At 47.1% G+C, this 24705-nt stretch overlaps 1 protein-coding gene across 1 annotated transcript; it reads left to right on the top strand.

Annotated features, from left to right (window-relative positions):
• KCNMB4 (potassium calcium-activated channel subfamily M regulatory beta subunit 4) lies at window positions 1-23839 on the top strand. The gene is made up of 3 exons (XM_074165284.1): window positions 1-339; window positions 11264-11391; window positions 23671-23839. The coding sequence occupies exons 1-3, from the start codon at window positions 1-3 to the stop codon at window positions 23837-23839; spliced, it is 636 nt and encodes a 211-aa protein (XP_074021385.1).
• The last annotated feature ends 866 nt before the right edge of the window (window positions 23840-24705 follow it).

Raw genomic sequence — 24705 nt, 5'->3', positions numbered from 1 at the left:
ATGGCGAGGAGCCGGGCGGCTTACGAGTACACGGAGGCGGAGGACAAAAGCATGCGGCTGGGTTTCCTCCTCATCGCCGCCGGTTTGCTCTCCCTGTTGGGTTTGGGTTGTTGCTGGCTTCGCCCGGCGCTGCAGGAGCGGGGCGGCGGCGGCTCCGCCAACTGCACGGTGCTGGCGGTGCGGCAGCTGGGGGAACGCTTCGCCTGCACCTTCTCCTGCGGGGCTGCCTGCCGGGGCACCGCCCGCTACCCCTGCCTCCAGGTCCTGGTCCGCACCTCCCGCTCCTCCGTCCCTGCTCTGCTCCATGAGGACGAGCGGCAGCTCCGCACCAACCCCAAGGTGAGACCCGCGCTCCCAAGATGCGGGGCAGGGTGGGGTGGGACCCGCAGGGCGGATCCTGCCCCCTCGCCGCGGTGCCGGGTGCCCTTTCACCCCCCACCCCCCGCGCTGCCCTTCTTTGGGGTCCGGGTCCCCTGCAACTGCTCTCCGTCCGGGTGCGGGATTTTCTCTGCTGGGGGGGGGGAAGAATGAAGTTGCGGAGCATCCCTCCGCAATCCCCTGTGCTGTTACTCAGCAAAAGGTATATATATAGCATAGATAAAAATACTATACGTGGGGTGTGTATATATACAGTGTATGTATATATACACACTATATATAGTATAGTACTACACCATGCTATATAATATAGTGTAATATAACACTACACACACACACACACACTATATAAATATATAGATTTTATTTTTTTTTTTGCCCTGATCAGCCCCAGATTATCTTTCCTACCGGAGCGGTCTTGCCCCAGCGCACCCCCCGGGCAGCCCCGCTGCTGGTGCCTAGTCACCGGTCCCCGGTCTCCCCCCCGGCAGCCCCGGGACGCCGGTGGGAAGCCGGGGAGAAACTCCTGTTGCCTGCGAGGAGGTCTATCTGCCCGAGCGGTGACCGATGCTGTTGCGCTGCGTGTCCCGGAGGGTGAGGGGCTTCCCAAAGCAGCTCCCCAAAGTGCAAGGAGAAATTTTAACGGAGCCGCTGCTGCTGGGGCGCTGGGGAGAGGGCTGCACCGAAACGGAAGTTTTCTCTGTGCTCTTTTGATTCTGAAACTTCTCCATCACCCAGATGAAAACGGACCTTACAGAACTATCTTTAAAGTTGCATTTTCCAGCCAACTAGGATAGCCTGAAGGCAACCTGTGATTCGTGCTTTTTCTTTCTTTAAAGGCACTTGTTCTGCTTTCTCCTTTTTCTTCTCAAGCTGAGTAAAGACCAGCTTGCCAGCGTGCTGCCTGAGTGAAGATTTTGTTCAGTAGTTTCCAGAAAATAAAAAATGTGGCAGAATCCTCCTCCTTCTCCCCGAAAGAACCTGAAATTGGGAGTGTATAGGAGAAGCAAATTTCAGGTCTTTGATTCAACGGTTATGTGGATGTAGCTCAGCGCTAAGGGTCATGCTAAGCATGATGCAAGGTTTTGCGTGCAGGTGCTGGGGAGCAAACTCGCATGCCCAATTTGGGATGTGCAGCCTCACATCCATCTCCGCAGTCATTGTTACGCCAGTGTGGAGCAGTCCCTTGGAAAGTGCATTAAGTTGCAAGCTCAGGGTCTAGGGGTTGCTTTTTTTTCTCCCTTGGCAGTTTCTGGGCTCGAAAGGGTGATGGGGGCAAAAACCAGCAAAGCAAGAAGCAGGATGATAAATCTGGCAGGATTTGGATTAAATTGTCGGCACTGCTCAGAAGCGATAGCGATGAAGCTGCGGTGCTGGATGGTGCCTGATAGCAAAGCAAGTGAAACGGCCTGTGAGAGAGCTTTGCAAACCTCGCCTTTCCCTGGGGGTGCTGCTGCCAGGGTCCCCACAGAGAGGGCTGTGGTTACAGAGAGGTGTGCCATCACCACCCAGCTGTCCGAGCACCGGTGCTTCTCTAAACCTCTCTCTATCTTCAGGCGAGTTGGGTGTAGTTGGTGAAATGCCCGTTGGCGGTAGGGTGAAGATGCTGTGTTGCTGCAGAGGGTGCAGTGTGGCTGTCCCTGAGCACCGCCCGACTGCCCCGTTTTGCCCATCTCCAGCAGGGATGGGAGGTGGGAGCTGGGTGGTGGGTGGTGAGATGTGCCACCAGCACACCTGGACTCAGCAACTTTTGCAGCATCCTCAGTTTCAGCAGAGGCTTTCAACTGCAACATCTCTCTGAGTAGTTTGAGTGGGGTTTTTTTTGTTTTTTACTTCTTGATCCTCTCTTCTCCTGCCTTTCTAGAGGTCTGGTGGGAAGTGGAGGACTGCACCTGCCCAGGGGCTGGATTGCAATTTCTGCAGGGAGGCACCCAGAGTTTTAGCAGCAATCCTCGCAAACATCACTCAGAAGCCTATTTTTATTTAGTAATTAATAAGGAAACACAGGGCTGTGTGCTGACAGCGCGTTGGACTTGCATGCTCTTGCAAATATAATCTGTTTTCTCTAGCTTGCACCTTGCATCTCTAGGTGTGGGCTGTTTACCCTGGGATATTGATTGCTGATGACTGAATCTGATTTACCAGATGAGACCAAGCAGAAAGGATGGGATTTTTTTTTTTTAATTTTTTTATTTTTTTTATATAGCTGCATTCTCTGGTAGTAATTGAATTCAACTAAACGGAAAACAACAGAAAAAAAATGCACTCCAATTATTTTCCTTACCTTAAGAAGCTTATGTAAAACCAACACAAAATAAGAAGAAAAGTTGTTTAGGTCTCATAGTGCTTAGTGACATGGTTTAGTGATGGGGTTTTTTATCAAATTTAGGTTGGTGGTTGGACTAGATGATCTTAAAGATCCCTTCCAACCTAGACAATTCTATGATTCTAAGTATGTTTTAATGAAGTATGTATAGCCGTCACTTTGGTTTTCTCTTTCTCCTCTAGTTCAACGTGTGTGGAGCTGAACGGTTATACTCTCCTTTTAATTTTTGTACTAAAGTATCACTGTCTTTAAAAGCTTTCAGGATTTTATGCTGAAATAGGTTAGTCATAGCAACAGAGTAAGAATCTGCTGGATTTAATGCTTAGGATCCAGTATGTATTTATGAATGAACACTTTGGGAGCTGTTTAACCCTTCTTGTTTCCACTGCCTTCTCGCAGCATGCTTGCTTGCGGTCATGCAATTAGACATACGACAGGCTAATTAGTGCCACCTAACTAGAAAGGGGAAATAAAAGGAATAATTTTGTTTTGAATGGTCTTAAAATTTTATGTTCTGTCAAGCCGCTTCTCTGTGTGGGATAGAAATTCTTCCTGGTAAATCAATAGTACAGAAAAGGTATAGTTCAGGCTCCTTACACCGTGAAACAATACTGAGTCAGTTGGCAGTTTCACTCTACCCCAAAAATCCCCAGTGTATTGGACTAAAAATATTCTACTTTCTGTAGTAGAGTGGGCTGGCATATAAACATATCGGCAGCTACAAATCTGTTCTAGTGTGGTCTAGCTGCACAAAAAAGAAATTTTTTTTTTTTTTCCTCTTGTGTTTCCTAAGATAATCACATCATTGTACAGCCCAGGATTCATTTTAGCTCTTAAAAGATTATATAGCTGGGTCAGAGTTAATCTAGAAATGTACATATAAAGCACTGGGCATGATGATATTTGTGTTCATTTGTTCATTCTGAATGATTTGTGGATTTCTTTTTTTTTTTCTTTAATTGTTGTATCAGAGGAAGAAATTTCAGCAGAGGGATGGTAGCCTTTCTTCAGATGCCTTGATAGGAATAATAATCTCTGAGATAAGGCTTAAGGGGGATTAATTCCCAAGTCAATTTGTCGCTATCGTTCTGGCCATCGAGTGCGTCGGCGGCGCATACAGCCATCACGCGGATCAGGCTATAGGTTTGGTTGGGTAAAAATGCGAGAGGAGCACGTCAGCTGCTAAAAAGATCTGCTTTATGGCTTTTTAGACTTTTCCCTTTCTGTGCTTAAAGTTATGTGTAGGGCCAGAAGAACTTGCCCTCTCTTTTGGTGAAGAAACTTTCAGTGGAGTGACTGGTGAGCCTGATGTTAGCAGCTGTGCAGCAGGTTTCAGTTGCCCCTGTCCCCATCTCCAGGCAGGGGAGCAGAGCAGCCAGTTGCTGCTCCTTGTCTGTGCGTGCTCCTGTCGTGCTTCCTTCCATAACTGCTCAGCCTGATGAGGTGACGTACAGCTATCTCTTCTCTGCACTTGTAAGTACAATTGGTTTTGGGTTTTGGACCCTCTTAAATATGACCCACGACAGAGGAGGTTAAATACCCAACCCTACAATAATTTTGGGATGGTCTGGTGCATCTGGTGAAGCATCACATCTGTTGTTCAGGCTGGTGCCCATGACGGGCAAACTCTGCAGAGGCTGTCTAGTGATTTCACTGGAAGTAGCCCCAGGTGCTGCAGATAGACCCCACTGCCCTCCCATCTCACCTGGGGCACACCTTGCTGCCTCGAGCCCCTGTGGGAGGTTGTGGGTTTGGTCACTCCTGGTGGGTTTGTCTGTGTTGACGGACGCAGGTGAAAACCAGATGTGATTCTCAGCTCCAGCTCCCTCAGTACAGTCAGCTGGAAGGGGGGCACTTTTTTGTTCTAATGGAGAGAGTCCCCCCACTTATCTCCTGCCACAGTGGGATGGTTGTGACAGTGCTTCCTCCCTTCCAGGCCATGAAGACAACCCACTACTGTGTGGAGATGCTCACACACAAAGTTTGGAGATGCTCATACATTGCTTGATGTGGTGGGTTGACCCTGGGTGGATGCCAGGTGCCCACCAAAGCTGCTCTGTCACTCCCCCTCCTCAGCTGGGCAGGGGAGAGAAAATACAATGAAAGGCTTGTGTGTTGAGATAAGGACAGGGAGATCACTCAGCAATTACCATCACGGGCAAACCAGACTCAGCTTGGGGAAATTAATTTAATCTATTGCCAATCAAGTCAGAGAAGGATAATGAGAAATAAAACTAAACCTTAAAGCACCTTCCCCCCACCCCTCCCTTCTTCCTGGGCTCAACTTCACTCCTGAATTCTCTACCTCCTCTCTCTGAGAAATGCAGGGGGACAGGGAATGCAGATTGCAGTCAGTTCATCACATGTTGTCTCAACTGCTCCTTTCTTCTCACACTCTTCCCCTGCTCCACCGTGGGGTCCCTCCCACAGGAGACAGTCCTCCATGAACTTCTCCAACGTGAGTCCTTCCCACAGGCTGCAGTTCTTCACAAACTGCTCTAGTGTGGGTCCCTTCCATGGGGTGCAGTCCTTCAGGAACAAACTGCCCCGGCATGGCTCCCCTACAGGGTCACAAGTCCTGCCAACAAACCTGCTCCAGTGTGGGTTCCTCTCTCCATGGGACCACAGGTTCTGCCAGGAGCCTGCTCCAGCACAGGCTTCTCACAGGGTCACAGCCTCCTTCGGGCATCCACCTGCTCCAGTGTGGGGTCCTCCATGGGCTGCAGGTGGACAACCTGCCTCACCATGGTCTTCACCATGGGCTGCAGGGGAATCTCTGCTCTGGTGCCTGGAGCACCTCCTGCCCCTCTTTCTTCACTGACCTTGGTGTCTGCAGGGTCGTTTCTCTCACATATTCTCATTCGTCTTCTCCAGCTGCTGTGTCACAGCAACTTTTTCCCCTTCTTCAATATGTTACCCCAGAAGCTCTACCACCATTGCTGATGGGCTCAGCTTTGGCCAGCAATGGGTCCCTCCTGGAGCTGGTTGGCATTGGCTCTGTTCAACATGGGGATGTCCCATGTTTGACATGGGACATCTTCTAGCAACTTCTCACAGAAGCCATCCCTGTAGACCCCCCAGCTACCAAAACCTTGCCAAACAAATGTAATACACTTGGAGATCAGAAGTCAGCAATTGTTGGCTTTAATGGTGCTTTATACTTTTGCAATGATACTTATCTAGAACCTCCTTTCCTTTCATCGCAAGCATCCCAACCTGCACAGCACACCATATGGGTCTCGCTGCCGTGCCAAGCAAACAGTATGTGCTGTGTCACCAGAAGCCAGGAGGATGGTCCTTGACAAGTTGCTTGGAGACTGAGACTGGAGACTGACTTCTTAGTGCCATTGTTTTTTCTTCTGGTGGGCTGAGTCACTTCTACTTTGGGCCCTTACGTCTGTTTGCATTTGAGATTTCCTTAGTCTCGTCTTGTAGACAGTGTCTTCCAGGCTTAAGTCAGCTTGCCTCAGAGCCTACCAAGTTTGGCTTCTTGTTCATAAAAATGTGACTGGATTAGGCAGGAATTCGTCTTTGAAAAGCATGAATCATAGAATCATAGAATGGTTAGAGTTGGAAGGGACCTTAAAGATCATCTGGTTCCAACCCCCCTGCCATGGGCAGGGACACCTCCACTAGAGCAGGTTGCTCAAAGCCCCATCCAGCCTGGCCTTAAACACTTCCAGGGGTGGGGCATCCACAACTTCCCTGGGCAACCTGTTCCAGTGCTTCACCATCCTCGCAGCAAAGAATTTCCTCCTAATATCTAATCTAAATCTCCCCTCTTCCAATTTAAAACCATTACCCCTTGTCCTGTCACTACATTTCCTGACAAAGAGTCCCTCTCCGGCTCTCCTGTAGGCTCCCTTCAGATATTGGAAGGCTGCTATGAGGCCTCCCCGGAGCCTTCTCTTCTCCAGGCTGAACAACCCCAGCTCTCTCAGTCTGTCTTCATAGGAGAGGTGCTCCATCCCTCTGATCATCTTCGTGGCCCTCTGCTGGACCCGTTCCAACAGGTCCATGTCCTTCCTGTGTTGAGGACTCCAAAGCTGGACATGGTATTCCAGGTGGGGTCTCATGAGCGCATAGTAGAGGGGTAGAATCACCTCCTGCGACCTGCTGGCCACACTTCTCTTGATGCAGCCCAGGATGCGGTTGGCTTTCTGGGCTGCCATTGCACACTGCCAGCTCATGTTGAGCTTCTCATCCACCAACACCCCAAGTCCTTCTCCTCAGGGCTGCTCTCTAGCCATTCTCCGCCCAACCTGTATTTGTGCCTGGGATTGCCATGTCCCAGGTGCAGGACCCTGCACTTGGCCTGGTTGAACTTCATGCGATTTGCACGAGCCCACCTCTCAAGCCTGCCCAGGTCCCTCTGGATGGCATCCCTTCCCTCCAGCGTGTTGATCATGCCACCGAGCTTGGTGTTGTCGGCAAACTTGCTGAGGTTGCACTCTATCCCACTGTCCATGTCTCTGACAAAGATGTTGAACAGCACTGGTCCCAGTACCGACCCCTGAGGAACTCCACTCGTCACTGGCCGCCAATTGGACATTGAACCATTGACCACAACCTGAACGCAACCTGAAATCTAAGCCATGGTCAAGAGTTCACGCTGCTGTCCTTCCTCTGTGAGATGGAAGAATATCTGCTCTGATGAAGTGTTCAGAGGGAGCAGGAATCTTCCCAGGCATCTGAAGAGACAATGGAGGGTGAGAATCCAGCAGCAAACACCGATACAAACCTTACAAACCTTGGTGGAAACGTGTATTAGCTGCTTGCTGACATTTTTACTGAATTGAATCCTGAGTCGTCGATCCAAACACTGGCTTTGATTGAAGGGGGAATATTATTAGCCTGATACTGATGTTGAGCTGTGTAATTGAGACTATATTTGAATTACATAATAATTTTATCGTTGCTATGACATAGCGTAGGAGGTGCGATTATGGCACCGAGTATCAATAGATCCGCTGAAAAGCCCTCTGCTCCATCACATTTATTCTGAGTGTCTAATATTAAGTGCTGTTCTCCAACTTCATTATAACTTGTTTAAGGAAAAAATACCTAGGAAATATAGAGTGGGACACTTCCACTGAAAATGGATGTTGCTGCACAAGCTGTGATTGAGCACAAGGCATCCTAGCTAACCCTCAAACATTTGATATTTGTTTATGTTTTGATGGCAGGATTTCATGCTGTGTCTTGTGGGGGAGGAGTGCAGAATTAACCTTTCAGAAACTGCCAGTTGCCAAAGGGGGAGGTCGTTTCAGGTTCATCCACCAACTCACAGCAGTGAAAGTTGCCAGGTTATGATTCCCTTTTATCCGTGTACTGATTGTGCTTTGGAGGGCGATACAGCTGATCAAGCAAAGTCCCCAGGAAGTGTGCCTGGGAGGCTGAAAAAAGAGAGATCCAGCACCTAGGTGAATCAGAAGGGGCCAAAATGAGCATCAAGTTGGTGGGAACTGTGCTGGCATCCTGGGGAGGCAGTCAAGCTCTGGTGTTTGCACAGCAGGTGATAAGTCCACACTGGAGTTGGACCTTGGGTATTCACCGTGGCTCAAGGCCTTCATCACGTTGAGGAGATGTTTCAGGGTGACCCTTGGGATTCATATGATGATGATTTTGCCTTGGGCAGGGACCACTCCTGTCTTCAAGACTGTTAATTCTTGACAGGCTCAAGCAATGAGGTCCCATAGATTTATGGCAAGCTCCTGTGGGTCTCCTTTGTGTTTTCCACATGAAAAGATGGAAATGAATCCAGCATATTTTCTGTCAGCTGTCGTTGGGATTACTTATGCAAAGAGTGGTGTGTAGTGAGAGTTACAGAGAGCATATTCACTGTTGTCCCCAACTTCAGGTGTTGCTCCCATAGGTACTGGCAATTCTCCTGTACACTGTCTTGTCTTAGCATGGGGGAAGAGGAACATGTTGATTGGGGAAGCTGTCTGTGGGGCCCTTCACATCTTCCAAACCAAGCAAAATCCCTGCCCTAAAAATCTCAATTTTTAATGGCTTATTTTGAGCTAAAAGCGTAGGGACTGATCTCAAAAGTTGTGAAGTCTTCTGTGATGGACCTGTCCTTGGAGAATGGTACAGATTGCTACTTTTCCATTCAGATGGACATCTCTTGGGAAAAGAGATCTGCAGTTGTTTCTAAGCCTGAAACTCAGGATGGGAATAAAAAATGGTTTACCAGGTTGTGAATTTTTTGAAGGATTCATGTAATCTCTTGGGAAGGTGGAAGGTCTTGAAAGGATCTGGAGAAAGTTTGGTCAGCAGAGCAGTGGTTGGGTGGTCACACTTTCATAGTGTGCTGGCTAAATAATGGTTGGTTTGGGGGATTCTGAGTAAAGCCTGTTTACTTCTACTCTCTTGTATCCCTGTATAGCAAGAGCGTACCTAAAAGTTGAGGCCTTGGGGAAGAGCAAAGGCAGATTACAGTCAGACGTAGGCAGTGAGTGTAAAACTGGTGGTATATGGTACCATTTCCACAGCAGGATCTGAAAGGCTTCATGAAGAAAAACACTGTAAGTGGAGACAGTTAGGAATGCTGGATTCTGGGCCAAGCAGGGAGCACCAGGAGGGGACCAGGTGGGATGGTGTGGCACATTGGTGGCTGTCAGGGGAACAGAGCAGAGCCAACGTTGTTCTTGGGTGTCTTTGTGCCAAATCTGCTGACTCCATCCAGCTGCTGAACAGATGTGTTTGTGCACTAAGAAGGTGGAGGAAAGAGGAGTGTGGTTGGTGTGTCCAAAGTACACAACCAAACCAAAAACATTGCTGGCTAAGGAATATTATCTAAGATGGAAATAACTCTGTGATAAATCGTCTGTTCTGGTTTCTGAAGAAGAGTGGTGTTTCTGCTCGTTCCTGTCCTTTGTCATCAGCAGTGGGACAATCCTTGTTTAAGGTCATCTGAACAGGGATCTAAAGGGAGCTCTGTGCTGTGGCAGCACCAGATGTGGGCCCATGTGAAAAAGGCAATTTTTGGCTTGGAAGCAACAAGCAAGACCTTGCAGATTCTTCCAGTCTGAAGCATGGAAGCTACTGGCAGCAATTGTTAACTGCTGACAGAAGTGGTCAAGTTTAGCATGATCAGGCCAATAAAATCCTGAGATTTCTCCTATCCCCCTGGAATGGCAAAATTCAAGCTGTTGTATGGTGGAGATGGATTTGTAGGTCTGTACAGATTGAGTATAGCATGCAGCTGGGGGCACAGAAGGCCCCTTTGAAACCTCACCAGATGGAGAGGGAGAGGAAGCACTCACTAGGCACAGTGAGTCATGGTGATCTTTATTTTCAGGTTAGAGAAGGTATCTCTCTCCTTGTTGTTATTGCTTTCAGGGTACTGTAAAGAAACTCATGTTGTGATCGTATGTGGGGATCCCCTTAGGGGCTTCCCACACCCTGCACTCCTGCTTCCTCATCCTACCTAAGTACAAGGCTTTTTAGCTACCTTCACAGAGGCATTTTTAGCTACCTTCACAGAGGCATTTTTCTACTTGCAGCTCCCAATTTTAAAGGAATTAAAAATCTCTGTGTGCACCTTGAGCCTTGCAGTCCATAAGTCCTCCCGGGTGAAAAGCCTTTATGTTATCCAAGGATCAGCTAAGCTGTGTTACTCAGTTTGGTTCAGCATCTCCTGTAATGGTCTCCCGTGTGGATGCCTGGTAACAACAGGAGGGATTGTGCTTGAACACTGAGATCCTGATACTCCTGACATCGGATTCAGTGGACTATTTGTTTTATATTGTTTAGCTCCCTGTGGCTGGGAGGGAAGGGTGGTGTGTCAAAGACGAGACTTGGAACAAAGTTAGGTGCATTGTGTGTGACCCCGAATGGAGTCTCTGAAAGCCCAGTCCCAAGCACGCCGAGCTGGGGGAGGAACTTCCCTTGATCAGTTTGGGCTTTGAAGCAGATGTCTGAGGGTGAGATGTGCAGATAGCTCAGCTGCACGCTCAACTCTTGTTGACTTCTATAGAGCAGAAGCAGATGCTGAACCTTTCTGCTGAAGTGGGGCTTTGAACCTTCTGTGCTTGTTTCTCTGTGTTGTAACAGCAGACAAATACTTGTCTTTTGCCAAGGGATATCAGCCAGGTATCGGATATCCCATCATCTGGGAAAGCTCGCTGGAATATTTTGGTTATTTGGTGCTAAACAAAATTTGTGATTATGTGCTTCACTGAAAATAGGAAGTAATTTAAATCCAATCCATGCAGCTGGCTAGGAATACATCAAAATGAAATGATCATTTTTACATTCATCACGCAAATCCCCAAGGTGTTATGTGGCAGGTTGGTTTGATAATGGAACAAAACATGATAAAGCCTTTACTTTGTTTCTGGATGCCAGCATATTCTTTTCCAGTACCTGCAGGGAGTAACTAGGAATTCAAGTAAAGTTCAGCTAACTTTTCTTTTTTTGTTCCTTTGGACCTTGTACTTATTATTCTTTGTCCATTTCAGTCACGATGGTATTATCAGGAAAATGCAGAGAAAGTGGTACCCTGTGTTCTTGAGCGCAGAAGTAACTCTGTCTTGCAACGTGTGTTGGCAGTGTTCGTACATCCCTCCCTGCGCAAGAGACGATCAGGAGAACTCTGAGAATGTCACGTACAAGCAGAAATACTGGAAAGAGAAAGTGGGTTCACAACCATTTACATGCTATTTTAACCAGCACTTGAGGTGAGTAATCTACATTTGCATAGGCAGAAGTGCTTATGCATCTGTTTAACAGCTGTTCGTTGGTTCTGTTTGAAAATATATATAAATGCATGCATATGTATATACACACACTCATACAGTGATGTGGTTTATCACATAGAGTTTAGTGCAGAACTTTGCAAGACAACTCCATTGATGAAAAGCTACATAGAAAGCTGAGAAGAGTTTTTACCACATTTTTACCATGCTTTTATCACCAAGTAGAAAAATAAAACTCTGAGTAAAGTTTCCCTTAAAACATGTCATTTTATGGCAAAAAGCAGCTTGGCTTTTAACACTTAGATGGAAAATTTCTGGTTTGGATATTGATGTTCCTTTCCTCCGTGGAAGAGAAATCCCACTGTGTTCTTGAGGGGCTTGGAGACCAGTAAATAATACGAACCAACTGTGTTCATGAAGGATTAATTAATCAGATACACATAATAAATAAATGCCCACAGAACTGCCAGTTTTCAGACACGTTTGCAGAGTAGAAAGTTGTAACATAAAGCATCTCTTCTGTCTCAATTCTTACTTTTACTACTGATGTTTATGTGACTTACATGTATATAAGGTTGACGTGTGGTTTCCTTCCTTCTGTAAATGGGAACAGGAGGGAGTCCTTTTGCCTGTCTCTGGTGATGATGTGCCAGGAAATAAAAGGTGGTGTGGCTGCAGCAACTTACGGTTACTGGCAGTGTGCAGGCTCTCTGGGAGGACTTGGGAGAACAGCAATGATTGGGATGATAGGCCCATGTAGACAGGGAGGTGGAAAAATAATATTTAGGTTTTCCGGATGAGCCAAGGTTTTATGGGGTTTAGACTATAATTCTGGAGGCATATGACAGTTGCTTAATTGGATGAGCATGAGAAATTTTGGTGAAGCTAGGAAGACTGTTCTGGGTTGCAAAGTTAAGCACTCAAATAAACGTCTGCCACATCGGGAACTGAAGGAGGAAGTTGGTCCTACCCCACCAGCACTTGGAAATTAAACAGATGAGGGACACCGAAGTGGAAAGAGCTTGGTGCTTTCTAGTACAATTCAGACCTCAGTGTGGGAGTGTTGGCATCTGATTCTCACTGGAGCGAGTGCAGAGGAGGGCAACAAAGCTGGTGAAGGGCCTGGAAAACAAATCATATGAAGGGCGGTTGAAGGAGCTGGGACTGTTTAGTATGAGGAAGAGGAGGCTGAGGGGAGACCTCATCACTCTCTACAGCTACTTGAAAGGACACTGTAGAGAGGCTGGTGCTGGTCTCTTCGCACAGGTAATTAATGACAGAACGAGAGGGAATGGCTTCAAGCTCCAACAGGGTAGGTTTAGACTGAACATTAGGAAAGAATTTTTCACAGAAAGAGTGGTCGGGCATTGGAATGGGCTGCCCAGGGAGGTGGTTGAGTCACCATCCCCGGGTGTGTTTAAGAGACGTTTAGATGTGGTGTTGGGGGATATGGTATAGGGGAGAACTTTGTAGAGTAGGGTAGATGGTTGGACTCGATGATCCCAAGGGTCTCTTCCAACCTAGACGATTCTATGATTCTATGATATTAAAGTTTATTAAGACACACAGGAGGAAAATGGATGCCAGTGTGTACTAGGATCTTGGAGGAACTGTGAAGCTGGAGCAGGGTGGCAGACAGAGAGATGTCCAACTCTCCTGTTGCTGGCCCGCTGAGTGTCTTGGGGGCTTCAGGTTTGTCCTACGATGGCTATGATTGCTGTCCCCTCCCTGGACAGACCATAGGACCTAGTCAACATACCCAGGATGACAGTCTGTTGTCTCTGGTTAACTCTTTGCAGAGGAAAACCACCAATGCTCTGTAGCAAAAACTTGTTGTTTCTTATATTGGGGAAAGAAGCACTGTCTACAGGGGTTAAAACTTAGGGCACCCTGTGCAGTGACATCAGACCTGGCAGGGACCTTCTTGGTCTACAAGGTGCCAATGCTTCTGTCTGCTAACCAGGAGCCGTGTGATGATTTTGGCTTCTCTGGGCAGGCAGGTGCTGCCAGTTCCCTGTGCTGCTGGGAACTGGGACCTGCAGCAGCTGCTGCCTGAGTCAGCAGGATAGTCAGGAACATGGGATCTTCCACAGGAGATGTCATGGCTGGGATTCATCTGAGCTGGTGTGGACAAATGCTGTCAGAGTTAGCTTTTAGAGTCAGTGGAGAGAATTAAGAGCCTTTTATCTTACCCCAAAATAAACATCTAATATCGGTCAGATGCCCAGAGATGTTTATTTCTCTTCTGTAAAGGAGCTTAGGATGATCTGATCGGGTGCAGGCTCCTAGGTGGTGGGTGTCCAGAGCTAGGTGAGCTGGTTCTTACATCACATCTGTAAGTGAACCAAAACCAAAATTTTCTGAGGCTACATGCATACATTGTCCCTCAGGGCTCAGTTTTGGGGCCAGTCTTGTTTAATATCTTTATTGATGATCTGGATGAGGGGATTGAGTGCACCCTCAGTAGGCTTGCAGATGACACCAAGCTAGGTGGGAGTGTTGATCTGCTTGAGGGTCGGAAGGCTCTACAGAGGGACCTGGACAGGTTGAATCAATGGGCCAAGGCCAATGGAATGAGGTTTAATAAGGCCAAGTGCCGGGCCCTGCGTTTCAGTCACAACAACCCCAGGCAACGCTACAGGCTTGGGGAAGAGTGGCTGGAAAGCTGCCTGGCAGAAAAGGACCTGGGGGTGTTGGTGGACAGCCAGCTTAACATCTGCCAGCAGTGTGCCCAGGTGGCCAAGAAAGCCAACGGCATCCTGGCCTGTATCAGGAATAGCGTGGCCAGCAGGAGTAGGGAAGTGATGGTGCCTCTGTACTCGGCGCTGGTGAGGCCTCACCTCGAGTACTGTGTTCAGTTCTGGGCCCCTCACTACAGGAAGGACATTGAGCTGCTGGAACGTGTCCAGAGGAGAGCCACCAAGCTGATGAGGGGTCTAGAGAACATGTCATATGAGGAGAAGCTGAGGGAACTGAGCATGTTTAGTTTGGAGGAGGCTGAGGGGAGACCTCATTGCCCTCTACAACTACCTGAAAGGAGGTTGTAGAGAGGTGGGTGTTGGCCTCTTCTCCCAAGTAAATAATGGCAGGACCAGAGGAAATGGTCTGAAGTTGGGGTAGGGGAGGTTTAGATTAGATATTAGGAAGAATTACTTTACTGAGAGAGTGGTCAGGCACTGGAACAGCCTGCCCAGGGAGGTGGTGGAGTCGCCATCCCTGGAGGTATTTAAGAAACGTGTAGACGTGGCACTTCAGGGCATGCTCTAGTGCCCGAGACTGTTGGTTTGCTTCTGTTTGTGGGTGGGTGTGGTGTGGGGTTGTGGGTGTTTGTTTTGGTTTGGTTTTGGTGGTGTGTGGTGGTTTGTTTTGTTTTGGTTTTTTTTTGTTGGTTGGACTCGATGATCTCAAAGGTCCCTTCCAACCAAGTAGATTCTATGATTCTGTAATACTGCCTAAGGACTGCCATTTATGTAGGTTGACACCGACGAATTGTGCAGCACTCAGGCAAGATTTTTTCTTTATAGTTGCTGTATCCTATACTGTTAAATGTTCTTGCAAAATGCAATGGCCGCCTTTTTGCTGATCATACAACAATTTATATACAGCAGAAGAGAGGCTCGCTGCCAGAGATACTTGAAGATAGTCTAAGCTGAAATGTGTACACCATCTATTTTCTTCTGGAGATAGGAATGAGCTTTGAGAGATAAGTTTTGCTGACGAGGAATGTGCTTGTTTAGGTACACTTTTAGAGATACGATGACTAAACTGCTTGTGAAGCGTTAAAAAACCCCCACAAACTGAAGGGAAAAGCTGTTCACTTCAAAACAGAAGTGTGCATATTTTCTGTCAGTATTTTTTTAACTGTGTGGATAATCTAACTCTTCTGTGTCACTTTGTATAAAACATTAGAATACAGTGGTAGGTTCCTCAGGTGGAGTAGTATTTGCAATATTAATACTCTCTCTTTTAAAATGGCAGAATAAAATTCTAGGTAAATATCTAGGTTATGAATGAACATTGTCTCCTCTTCATCAAACTTAATTCAGCATCATTCTCAGAATTATTGCTGCATGCAGAGCGCACTGTTAGGTGACACCTCCTTCCAGTCTGGTGGGGCACATTTCAACTAGCTGCTTTGAAAAGAAGTGATGTCATTTGTACTGTTCAAAGTTATACAAAATGAGTGAGAAGCAGACTTAGCAATTTCATTCATTCTCTGTTAATGTAAATAGAGAGGCCCAGCACAACTAGCTGTCTGACATTTGTCTTAGGGAACCAGAGCACAGATTAGCTTGGAGCTCAGGACTTTACTGAAAAGCAAGGTTTTGCTCTTCCCCTGTAAGCACTTACCTGTAGTGTCCCATGGTTCTCTGGATAGCTTTGGGCCAAGTGGTGCAAGCTGCATGGGAAAGTTGCTTTTCTGCACCTCTGGTGAAGATGCCTGTCTGTTGGCATGATGATACTCAGGTCTGTCGGGAGCCCTGCCCAGCAGAAACCAACTGAGCACAAAATATTTCAGATAAAGTTCTCAGGCTGTTGCCAAAGGTTTGAGAAGGCACTGAGCTCTAGTGCTTCAGTGCTTGTGGATCTGACACCGAGTGTCCCAGGGGGTCTGTAGTCATGAACACTTGCAAACAAGGGTCACAGCTGCATGCCCTGAAGTGGGAGGCCTGTGGGAATGGGCAGGATGGGGGACATCCTGTCACATTATTTCTTTGTGTTCCAGGTCTCACTGACATCAACAACAGGAATAAAAAGAGAGAAATCTCCATCAGCTCAGACCCTTCAGTCTCATGCCATGCAGAGATAGGTAGAGCAACAAGTGTCAATTCATTTCTTATTGGTGGAGTATTTATGTGACACTATTGCTTTTTAGCTCTTTGTCCGGTATGGCAAGAAAGTTCTGTGGTTCCTTTGCCACATCGAAGGCAAGCTTTACACTTCTCTGTATTTGCTGCAGGGTGCTGTACACAAATCCACCTGAGATTTGAAGAGCAAACACTGTCTAGTGATTAGCAACCACCCATATGGTGTTGGGGTACTCTGCAGGCCGTTTATCTGTGAATAATTATCTGCAGAAGCCAAAGGTGCTCAGGTAGTAGGGCTGCTCATTCATAAATGGTGGAACAGAAATCTCAGTTTGCTCTGGTACTTCACAAGGTTTTCTAAATTAATTCCCTCCAGCTAGAAGATGGTGTTGCTATTTCCTATCCTCTCTTTTAGGATAGCACTGCCCCTGCGTGCAGCCATCCAGTTAAGGATCTCTGTGTCTTGCAACAATAGGGGAAAAAAATGCTGACAAGTGCTTGTCATAGTGAAGGGATGTGAATAATTGTGGGGAAAATAAGTGTATGCAGATTGCAAACATCTTTAAATCCAGATTGTTTGAATACAAAAAAATATTTGTAAGGTTTCCCTATCCCATGCCCTGGCCTCTGCCAGCTTTCGCCATGTCACGTAAATTGCACAGTGTGGTGCATAAGTGACAGCGGAAATGTTTACGTGCCTGTAACTTCTTGGCTCTACATGACTTTTTGGTAACCCCTGCACTGCAGTTCCTCCCGTGATGTTCAGTAATTGCTCTGAAGGCTCTGATGGAGGCCTGCTTTATCCAGTGTCTGTTTGAACTGCTTGGCAGCGCCTAACAGGGATGTGTTGTGTAATGCAACAACTAATCCAGTTACCCCTGGTCGGAGCCCCATGAGGCTCCAGCCCTGAGCTCAAAGTCATGCTAAAAATAAGTACTGGTTTCACCTGTTAGCAATGAAAACAAAATAGCTGTATCCTTGTCTGGTGTCTGTTCAGTGAAAGGGAAAGGGGTCGGTGGGTGGGTGGGGGTGTGGGGCTGTGTGTGTGTGTGTGTGTGTGTGTGTTCAGAGTTAAGGTAGAGACTTCTTTAGGGCTTCTTTTTAGTTTGTTCATTCTTCTTTCACCCTAGGGCTGCTTGCTGGGCCAGTGGTGGTGGTGTTGCACAGTGGACATCACCATTCACAGCAGAAACAGGTCTCAATGACTGACCAGGGCTTGAAAGTGTTCAGTATATTCCCCCTTTTGTCCCACTAGGTCTCTCTTTTGCCCCTGCCACTGTTTTGTGCACTGATAAATAGAGTTAAGAGTTTGGGTGCATCCCCTCGAGAGGCTTTGCGTTTACTGGAGAGCTGAATGGCAGCATCGCTAGAAACAAGAGATCGTCCATAACCAAGCTTAGGGGGAATGTGTGCAACCCCTCTGGACAACATTGTTGAAGTGACGTATTATATGGAAGTCGCAGAGCAAAGATGGGTTTATTAAATGCACCATATTTGCAGAGACAAGACAGTATCTTTAATTATATCTGCTGATTTTCACAGGGAAAAGAAACACCTTTCTACCCCCTCCTTTGGGTTTGGCATCACTGCCTCAGCACCAGGGGAGTGATGCTGGGGCCACTTCCAGAAAAGCTGGGTCCTGAAAAGGTTTCCTCCAGGAGTGGGGGGACCTTCCCTTTTCTGTTCCCAAGCCAAACAATAAGCCTTCAGACTCCGGAAACAGGCAGGTTACCTCTACAAAAGTAGCGAGAAAAAGTCAAAACTGCAGTTTGGATACATGCTGACCTTGCCACTCAAACCCAAAACTGTTATGTTACTATGTTTCGGGTGTCCTGATAACTATTTTTCTTCTCGAGGAAGGGGGTTGTTTGCTGTACAAGTGTAGCCGCCTCTCCTCTCCTCTCCTCTCCTCTCCTCTCCTCTCCTCTCCTCTCCTCTCCTCTCCTCTCCTCTCCTCTCCTCTCCTCTCCTCTCCTCTCCTCTCCTCTCCTCTCCTCTCCTCTCCTCTCCTCTCCTCTCCTCTCCTCTCCTCTCCTCTCCTCTCCTCTCCTCTCCTCTCCTCTCCTCTCCTCTCCTCTCCTCTCCTCTCCTCTCCTCTCCTCTCCTCTCCTCTCCTCTCCTCTCCTCTCCTCTCCTCTCCTCTCCTCTCCTCTCCTCTCCTCTCCTCTCCTCTCCTCTCCTCTCCTCTCCTCTCCTCTCCTCTCCTCTCCTCTCCTCTCCTCTCCTCTCCTCTCCTCTCCTCTCCTCTCCTCTCCTCTCCTCTCCTCTCCTCTCCTCTCCTCTCCTCTCCTCTCCTCTCCTCTCCTCTCCTCTCCTCTCCTCTCCTCTCCTCTCCTCTCCTCTCCTCTCCTCTCCTCTCCTCTCCTCTCCTCTCCTCTCCTCTCCTCTCCTCTCCTCTCTTTACTGCTTGCCTGTTAAAAACATCTTTCTCCCTTCCCCCACCATTGTCCCCTTGTTTCCTCTGCTCAGCCCTGATACCCTCCTCTGCTGCTCCTGCTATTCCCATGGCAGCTCTGTGACTCCTTTCTAGGCTCCTGATTTCCTTGCTTCTGCTACTAACAAGAGTTATTATTTTAGAGGAGGAACCCAGAGATTTCAGCTAAAATTTTCTGCTCCTTTGGCTTGTATCTAGCATTCCCAGGTGGACACAGTATTTTCCTGCTGCTGTGTGCTTCTATTTCATGGGCAGGTGATAACTACCCAAAAGCTCACTCTTCTGAAGGCCCTACAAGCTGTCTGGTTTCTGAACTCCTGGTCATCTCCATCCTGGTGCAGCACTTCACTGGGGATCTGCCCCTGCTGGCACAGCCCAGCTCTGGCTCTTCTCGTCTCACAGCACAGCCATCGTGATTATCTCAAGGCTCAGAAGCAGCTGTGATGGGCCACATAAACCTCATGGCTCACTGCCAGTAACTTTGCTCTCTTGGTGATGCTCTCTGTCTGTGCCTGGCAAGATAAGTATCACTGTGTGCACATTTCTGATTCAAAAACATGTGGGGCAACTCTCTTCTATTAATTACTGTATAAGCCTTGGAGCAAAAGCCAAAGGTTTTTGTATCAGGGCAGCAGGATGGATCCAGCTCTTGCTGATCCCCAAGGGGGGTGCTGATGCAGCGCCCCGGTAACAAGCTCAGCCCCAAGCAGGACGCTGCAGTGAGCCACCCAGCAGCATGTCCCATGGACTAAGCAGGGCTTCCACAGTCCTGGCTGCTGCTCTGGGTGCTTTCTGCAAGCAGATTTTGTTCCTTATCCTTCTGGGTTCATTACAGGATCTCTTAGGAGTTGTCCCAGGGATGTTCCCAAAACACCCTGCAGGCTCTGAGGCTGGAGGACAGCTGCTCTGCTCACCTCCCCGGTTCCTTTGGAGACTTGCCGGGTGGTGGGTGGCCATTCTGCTCTGCCTGAGAATGGTGTAGGATAGCTCTTCCCCTAAACTGATGCGCTCACGTGAGGATAACAAACAGCCTGGAAGACGTGAAATCCAGCCTCTGTAGGCTAGCCTGTTAATTAATCAATAATGACTTCACTGTACTTAATTCATCTGATTAATTCTGATGCTAACTCCCTCTACCTCCTCCTACTTTTTCCCCAGTCTTTTGTTTTGGACCTTGCAGATGTCCCATGAAATACCTATGGTTTTCAGCCTGGCACAGATCACCTGAGAAAAAATAGAAACATGTTTATTCTTCAGGATTTTAGCTAGACAGCCTTCCAGGCCCTGCCTTGCACTGCCCGCCATGACAGTCCCTGGCTGGTGAGCCAGGACTTGCAAGTCTGGCTTGCAAACCACCCGCCTTGTGCCTCCTTACCCCTCTTTCCAAGGAGCAAGTGAAAACCAGGGGATGAGCCCAGTTACTTCCTTTGTGTGATGCAGCATGTGGGGCCATGATGAACCCCCAAATCCCTAGGGTGTTTTCCTCTGCCTGGATGGTCCTTCTTGCGTTGTGTTTGCCAGCTTGGCTGCATGGGCTCCCTGCTGGCACTAGCCCTGGGCTACAGCAGCAAGGCCGTGGGTTCCCAGTCCCATGCAGCATGTCAAGAGGGTGCAGCAGGATTGATTTTTCCCTCTTCGCTTTGGAAGCTGTTACTTGCTGTTGTTTGCAATCTCAGCACCAAAAAACAGAGGTAAAAGGAGTTATATTGTAAAAGAAAATAGTAAACATTTTCAATAACCCTTCTTCAGGTATTTCCCTCTGCTGTAAAAGCTGCATCTCAATGGGACGCTGTTGTGCCATTACACCCTCTAAGCTGCTTTCCAGAGAGCTTTCCATAACTGCTGTCAGCTCCAGTGATGGATGTACAGGGAAGGGCTCCTCAACTGGGCACTGCTGAGCCCAGGTTCCCGTGCTCTGCCACCTCCTGCCAACCCAGCACTCCCCAGTGCTCTCCACTGAGTCCTGCAACATCTCCATTTGGGTCAGCAGACACAGGAAAGAGGAGCTGGTCCTGATGAGAGATGGAGGGGATCACATGAATACAAAGAAATGGCATTATACTGTGCCAAAGTTGATCTTGATAAGTTTCCATGGGTTGTTACAGGCAGATAACCAGGACGTTGCCATCCAGGAGAGTGTGATCTGTCTGCCAGCAGTGCTGTCTGCCTTTATTAGTTTTTCTCATTCAGTCCTGGGGTCCAGCAGTGCTTATCTGCACAGGGAAGTTAATTTGGTATAAGATAAAGATCAGCTGAAAACACAGTAGCTCTTCCAGAATAACCACACAGATTAAACCAAGTAGGAGCAAGGCTGAGATTTGTCCCACCGTTTTTTGGTGCCAAGAGTCAGTACCAAGAGGCTACATCCTGGAGGGTCCCTGAGCTCTCCTGTGTACCAGGTCACCCTCCAGGAGTGCTTCTCCCTCCCCTTGACTAAAGAAAGGCATTTAATGTCTTAAATGTAGTGCCAATAGTCATTTAATGATATATTTGGGGGGAGACGACACACACCTCTTCATGACTTGATGCGTTGTCTGAAGAGACGCTGTGAGAAGTTGACAGTGAATTCCTGGACACCTTCTGCCACATAGGAATTGCACAGGGACTCTTGCTGTAGCTAAGAATAGCAATAATATCCATCTGAACCCAAACCTCATCCTGAGGCTTCTTTGAAGGCCTCTGTAAGTCTTTGACTCTTTTCCAAAAGGGAAACTCTTTTAAATTACTAAATTGCAAGAGTTACAGTCACACCTATAATGAGTGTTTGGTATCCATTGCTGCTACCTTTGGTACAGATATTTTACAAAACACCTAAGATTCAATCAAAAGGATATCTTGTTCTCCCCAATCGTACTTTCCTTTCTTTAACTGAATCCAATTGTCTAGTTTGTTTGCTTGCCCCTTATTTTTGAACTCTTTGGTTAGCATCAGCTTTAAAAAAATACTTAAAAACTTGTAAGCTGAGAGCTGTGAGGACTGAATCCTGCCTACTTATGGCCTCTTTGCCAATTAGCACTCTATTATTCACAGATGATGATACAGTAAATACAAGGGAAGCTGTACTACACCTCCTGTGAAAGGATTTTTCTGTTCAGGTGCTGTCATTTATATGGCATAGACTGGTAGGTTTGTGCCCATAAAGTTAATATTATTTTATTCAATTTATGGTCTCCACATGTGCCTGATTATGTGTCTGGAGGATTTCGGTTGAGCAGACTTCACGTGTTCCACTACTGAATACACCTGGGTTTCTTTTGATCATTTTCTATGTTGCTGAGTTTCAACTTTTATATAACTGAGCTGCTCATAATCAAAGTCTTATTCTGCTCCTTACTACACAAATAAAGAGAGACTGTGGTGCTGGCCTCAGGGACTTGCAGACTGGCATGGTGCAGAGGAACCTCCACACAGCGATTCTGGGGGAGAGAACCGCACATGCGAGTACAATTAAATCAGAGATCAGGTGTAGCCTGGTGGTCTTGCTCCACCTACTCCTTAAGATGGATAAAACCTTGTAGATTTGCAGGCATCCCCATTAATTAACTTCTCAGTGAATGAAAAAGAATTTATTCTTTTTTCCCCTCCAAGGAATATTTTCTTAGTGCTGCTTTCTGATCAGGACGAAGCTTTTGGAGGAGAGACAACACAGTCATTGTGCAGGTATCTGTTCCCGTGTGCCACCATGTTAGGAGAGCCTAACAACCCGGCTGGATTGCCAGCCTGGGTTGCCAGGATTTTAGGCTGTGAGGTTTGTTGCTCTAAGGAGTGTCGGGTAGCGTTGACGAAGCAATGTGGGATGGGAGTGTTCAATGCGAATGAGGACCAATATGAGTCAAGACTATATATATTTTCCTAATTAGAGAAAGTTCTGTTTCCTTCCTTCACAGATAGTTTTCCAGCAGACTGCATGTCTCTGGTTGTAGGTGGGAAAGCAGCAGTAAAGTGCAAATTCCATGAGACTGATTTATTAGCTCTGTTGAATTACAGGGAGAGCAGAAAGAGCCAGAGCCGAGGAAAACCTGCCATCAGATTTCCCAACCAACTTCCCAGACTTGGAAGAAGCAGATGGACACCTGATATTTCAGACGTGGCATGGCTGAATTTCCAAGACTCTTAAGATGCCTCTTCCTTGCTATTCTCCTTCTCCCTCTGTTCCTCTTTGGAAATGCATAAATCCACCATAGACCCAACAATGACTGTGTGTTAGATGCTGCTGGTGAAGGCACAGGGGTCTGATCTTCAGGGGAGGCTCCTCAAAGTGTCCCTGTAGGACCATACTCAAGTCCACTGAGCAGCTGGTGTTTGCAGCTTATTGCTGCACAGCTTATTGCTGAAGTAGCTTCTGCTGGGAAGAAGCTGAATCAGGAGCCTCTGGCACCCCTGGGGGTCCTCCTGGGGGTAGGCTTTGTGCAGACCCCTGCCTGCCAGTGTGGCTGGGCTAGCCTGGGCCACCAGCAGTGCAGCAGTTAGGACAGGGACTAGCTCTCTGTCCAGACCCAGGCCACAGCATCAGGGCTTTGTCAGGAGCCTCCCTGCAACCCCATGGACACATCAGGGTTCAAAGCTAAAAGGGAAGCTTTAATTGCACTTTAAATTCATTACACAGTGTCTGATACCATTTGAGGTGGATATGTATAACTGTTGCCTTGGATTATGTCTTCTTTGGAGTGGTTTTTCAATCCACAGTGTGATATTGTACCTCTCACAGCTGTTTGTGATGACCACAACCCCTGGAAGACCTAAAGTACTGATTTTTTTTTTTTAATTTTTTTTTCTTATCGGAATGAACTTGTTAGCCTGTAAACACTGCAAGTGGGAAGCCCTCACAGCCTGCTTTGAGTGCTGGTGACAGAGGGGCAAATGAAAGCAGTGAACAAAATGGCCCACTTAATAATTTTCTAACACTGTTGCAAATAAAACACCTTTGCTGTTTCCATGGCAGATGCTTTCCACTTACGATGAATTGATGATGTCGAGTTGCTTTGTATTTTCTCCCTCTTTTGTTCCTCCTGTTCACAGGCCAGACGATGTGATGCTGAAGCGCACCCATGATGAAACTGTCCTCTTGCACTGCTTCCTCTGGCCTCTGGTTACGTTCCTGGTTGGAGTCCTCATTGTGGTCCTGACCATCTGTGCCAAGAGCTTGGCTGTCAGGGCAGAGGCAATAAAAAAGAAGAAGCATTTGTAAATGGCAAGGCTGCTGACAGAAAAAAAACAACCTGAAAGAAGGGTCTCAAGTGGGGCAACTCCACACACCTGCAGGTCTGTGGGGCACCCAGCTGCGCCTCCTTCCAGTGTCTCATCTGATGGTGGAGTTGCTCTTGCCTCAGGATTATTCTTGTGGGACTGCCCCATGAAATATCAGCCAATTGCTTCTTCTGCTATGACAGTAAATAAGTATATTCTACCAAAAAAAAATAATCTACACTGCACCAAATATCCTGTGCGCTGTTAGTTCCGAACAGCAGCTACCCAGGTCCTAGGGGTATTGAGAGACAGTTTATAAAAATCCCTCATGTTACTCATTTCATCTCCACAAAGTGATCTTTACTATTGTTTAATACTAAGTATTTAAAATATTTACTTTATGATAGACTGTGTTTCCAAAATAATAAAGTTTGGTTGTTTGGGGGCTTTTTTTAACCTTTGTTTTATTTGTGGTTTTTGTGTTGTTGGTTTGGGTTTTTTTTCAAAAAAAAATGACATTAAGGCAAAAATTTTTGTGCTGATTTTGGTTTTTTTCACTGTGTAGAACTTCATTTTAAAATTCAAACTTTAACTTCTGTCCAGACAAAATCTTTCATCATCACCTGTTCATTGTGAAGAAATGTAGAAATCTCTCGGAAATATGCCTCCAAAAAAATGAGACAATTATTGGAAAAGGTGATTAAATACTGGATCTAATTTTATTGCCTCAGAGGTATTCAGTCGCTACAGTTTTTCTCGTCCCCTCTCAGTTACCCTCTTCACCAAAATGTTCTCTGGCTGTAAGGAGCAGGGATTTGGAGTGGTTCTACATGAATATATTTTACCAGCAATTTCCCCAAATAGTGG

Source organism: Numenius arquata, chromosome 2 (assembly GCF_964106895.1).
Source record: "Numenius arquata chromosome 2, bNumArq3.hap1.1, whole genome shotgun sequence".
NCBI classification, from domain to species: Eukaryota; Metazoa; Chordata; class Aves; order Charadriiformes; family Scolopacidae; genus Numenius; species Numenius arquata.
Note: the sequence above shows the minus strand (reverse complement) of the source record. Positions and strands in the feature narration are given on the sequence as shown.

What these genes read in the sequence shown, in the direction of transcription:
- KCNMB4 (XM_074165284.1), top strand. Translation starts at nt 1, where the DNA reads ATGGCGAGGAGCCGGGCGGCTTACGAGTACACGGAGGCGGAGGACAAA. An exon ending in AGCTCCGCACCAACCCCAAG is followed by an intron (nt 340 to 11,263) that starts GTGAGACCCGCG and finishes GTGTGTTGGCAG; the next exon opens with TGTTCGTACATCCCTCCCTG. An exon ending in TATTTTAACCAGCACTTGAG is followed by an intron (nt 11,392 to 23,670) that starts GTGAGTAATCTA and finishes TCCTGTTCACAG; the next exon opens with GCCAGACGATGTGATGCTGA.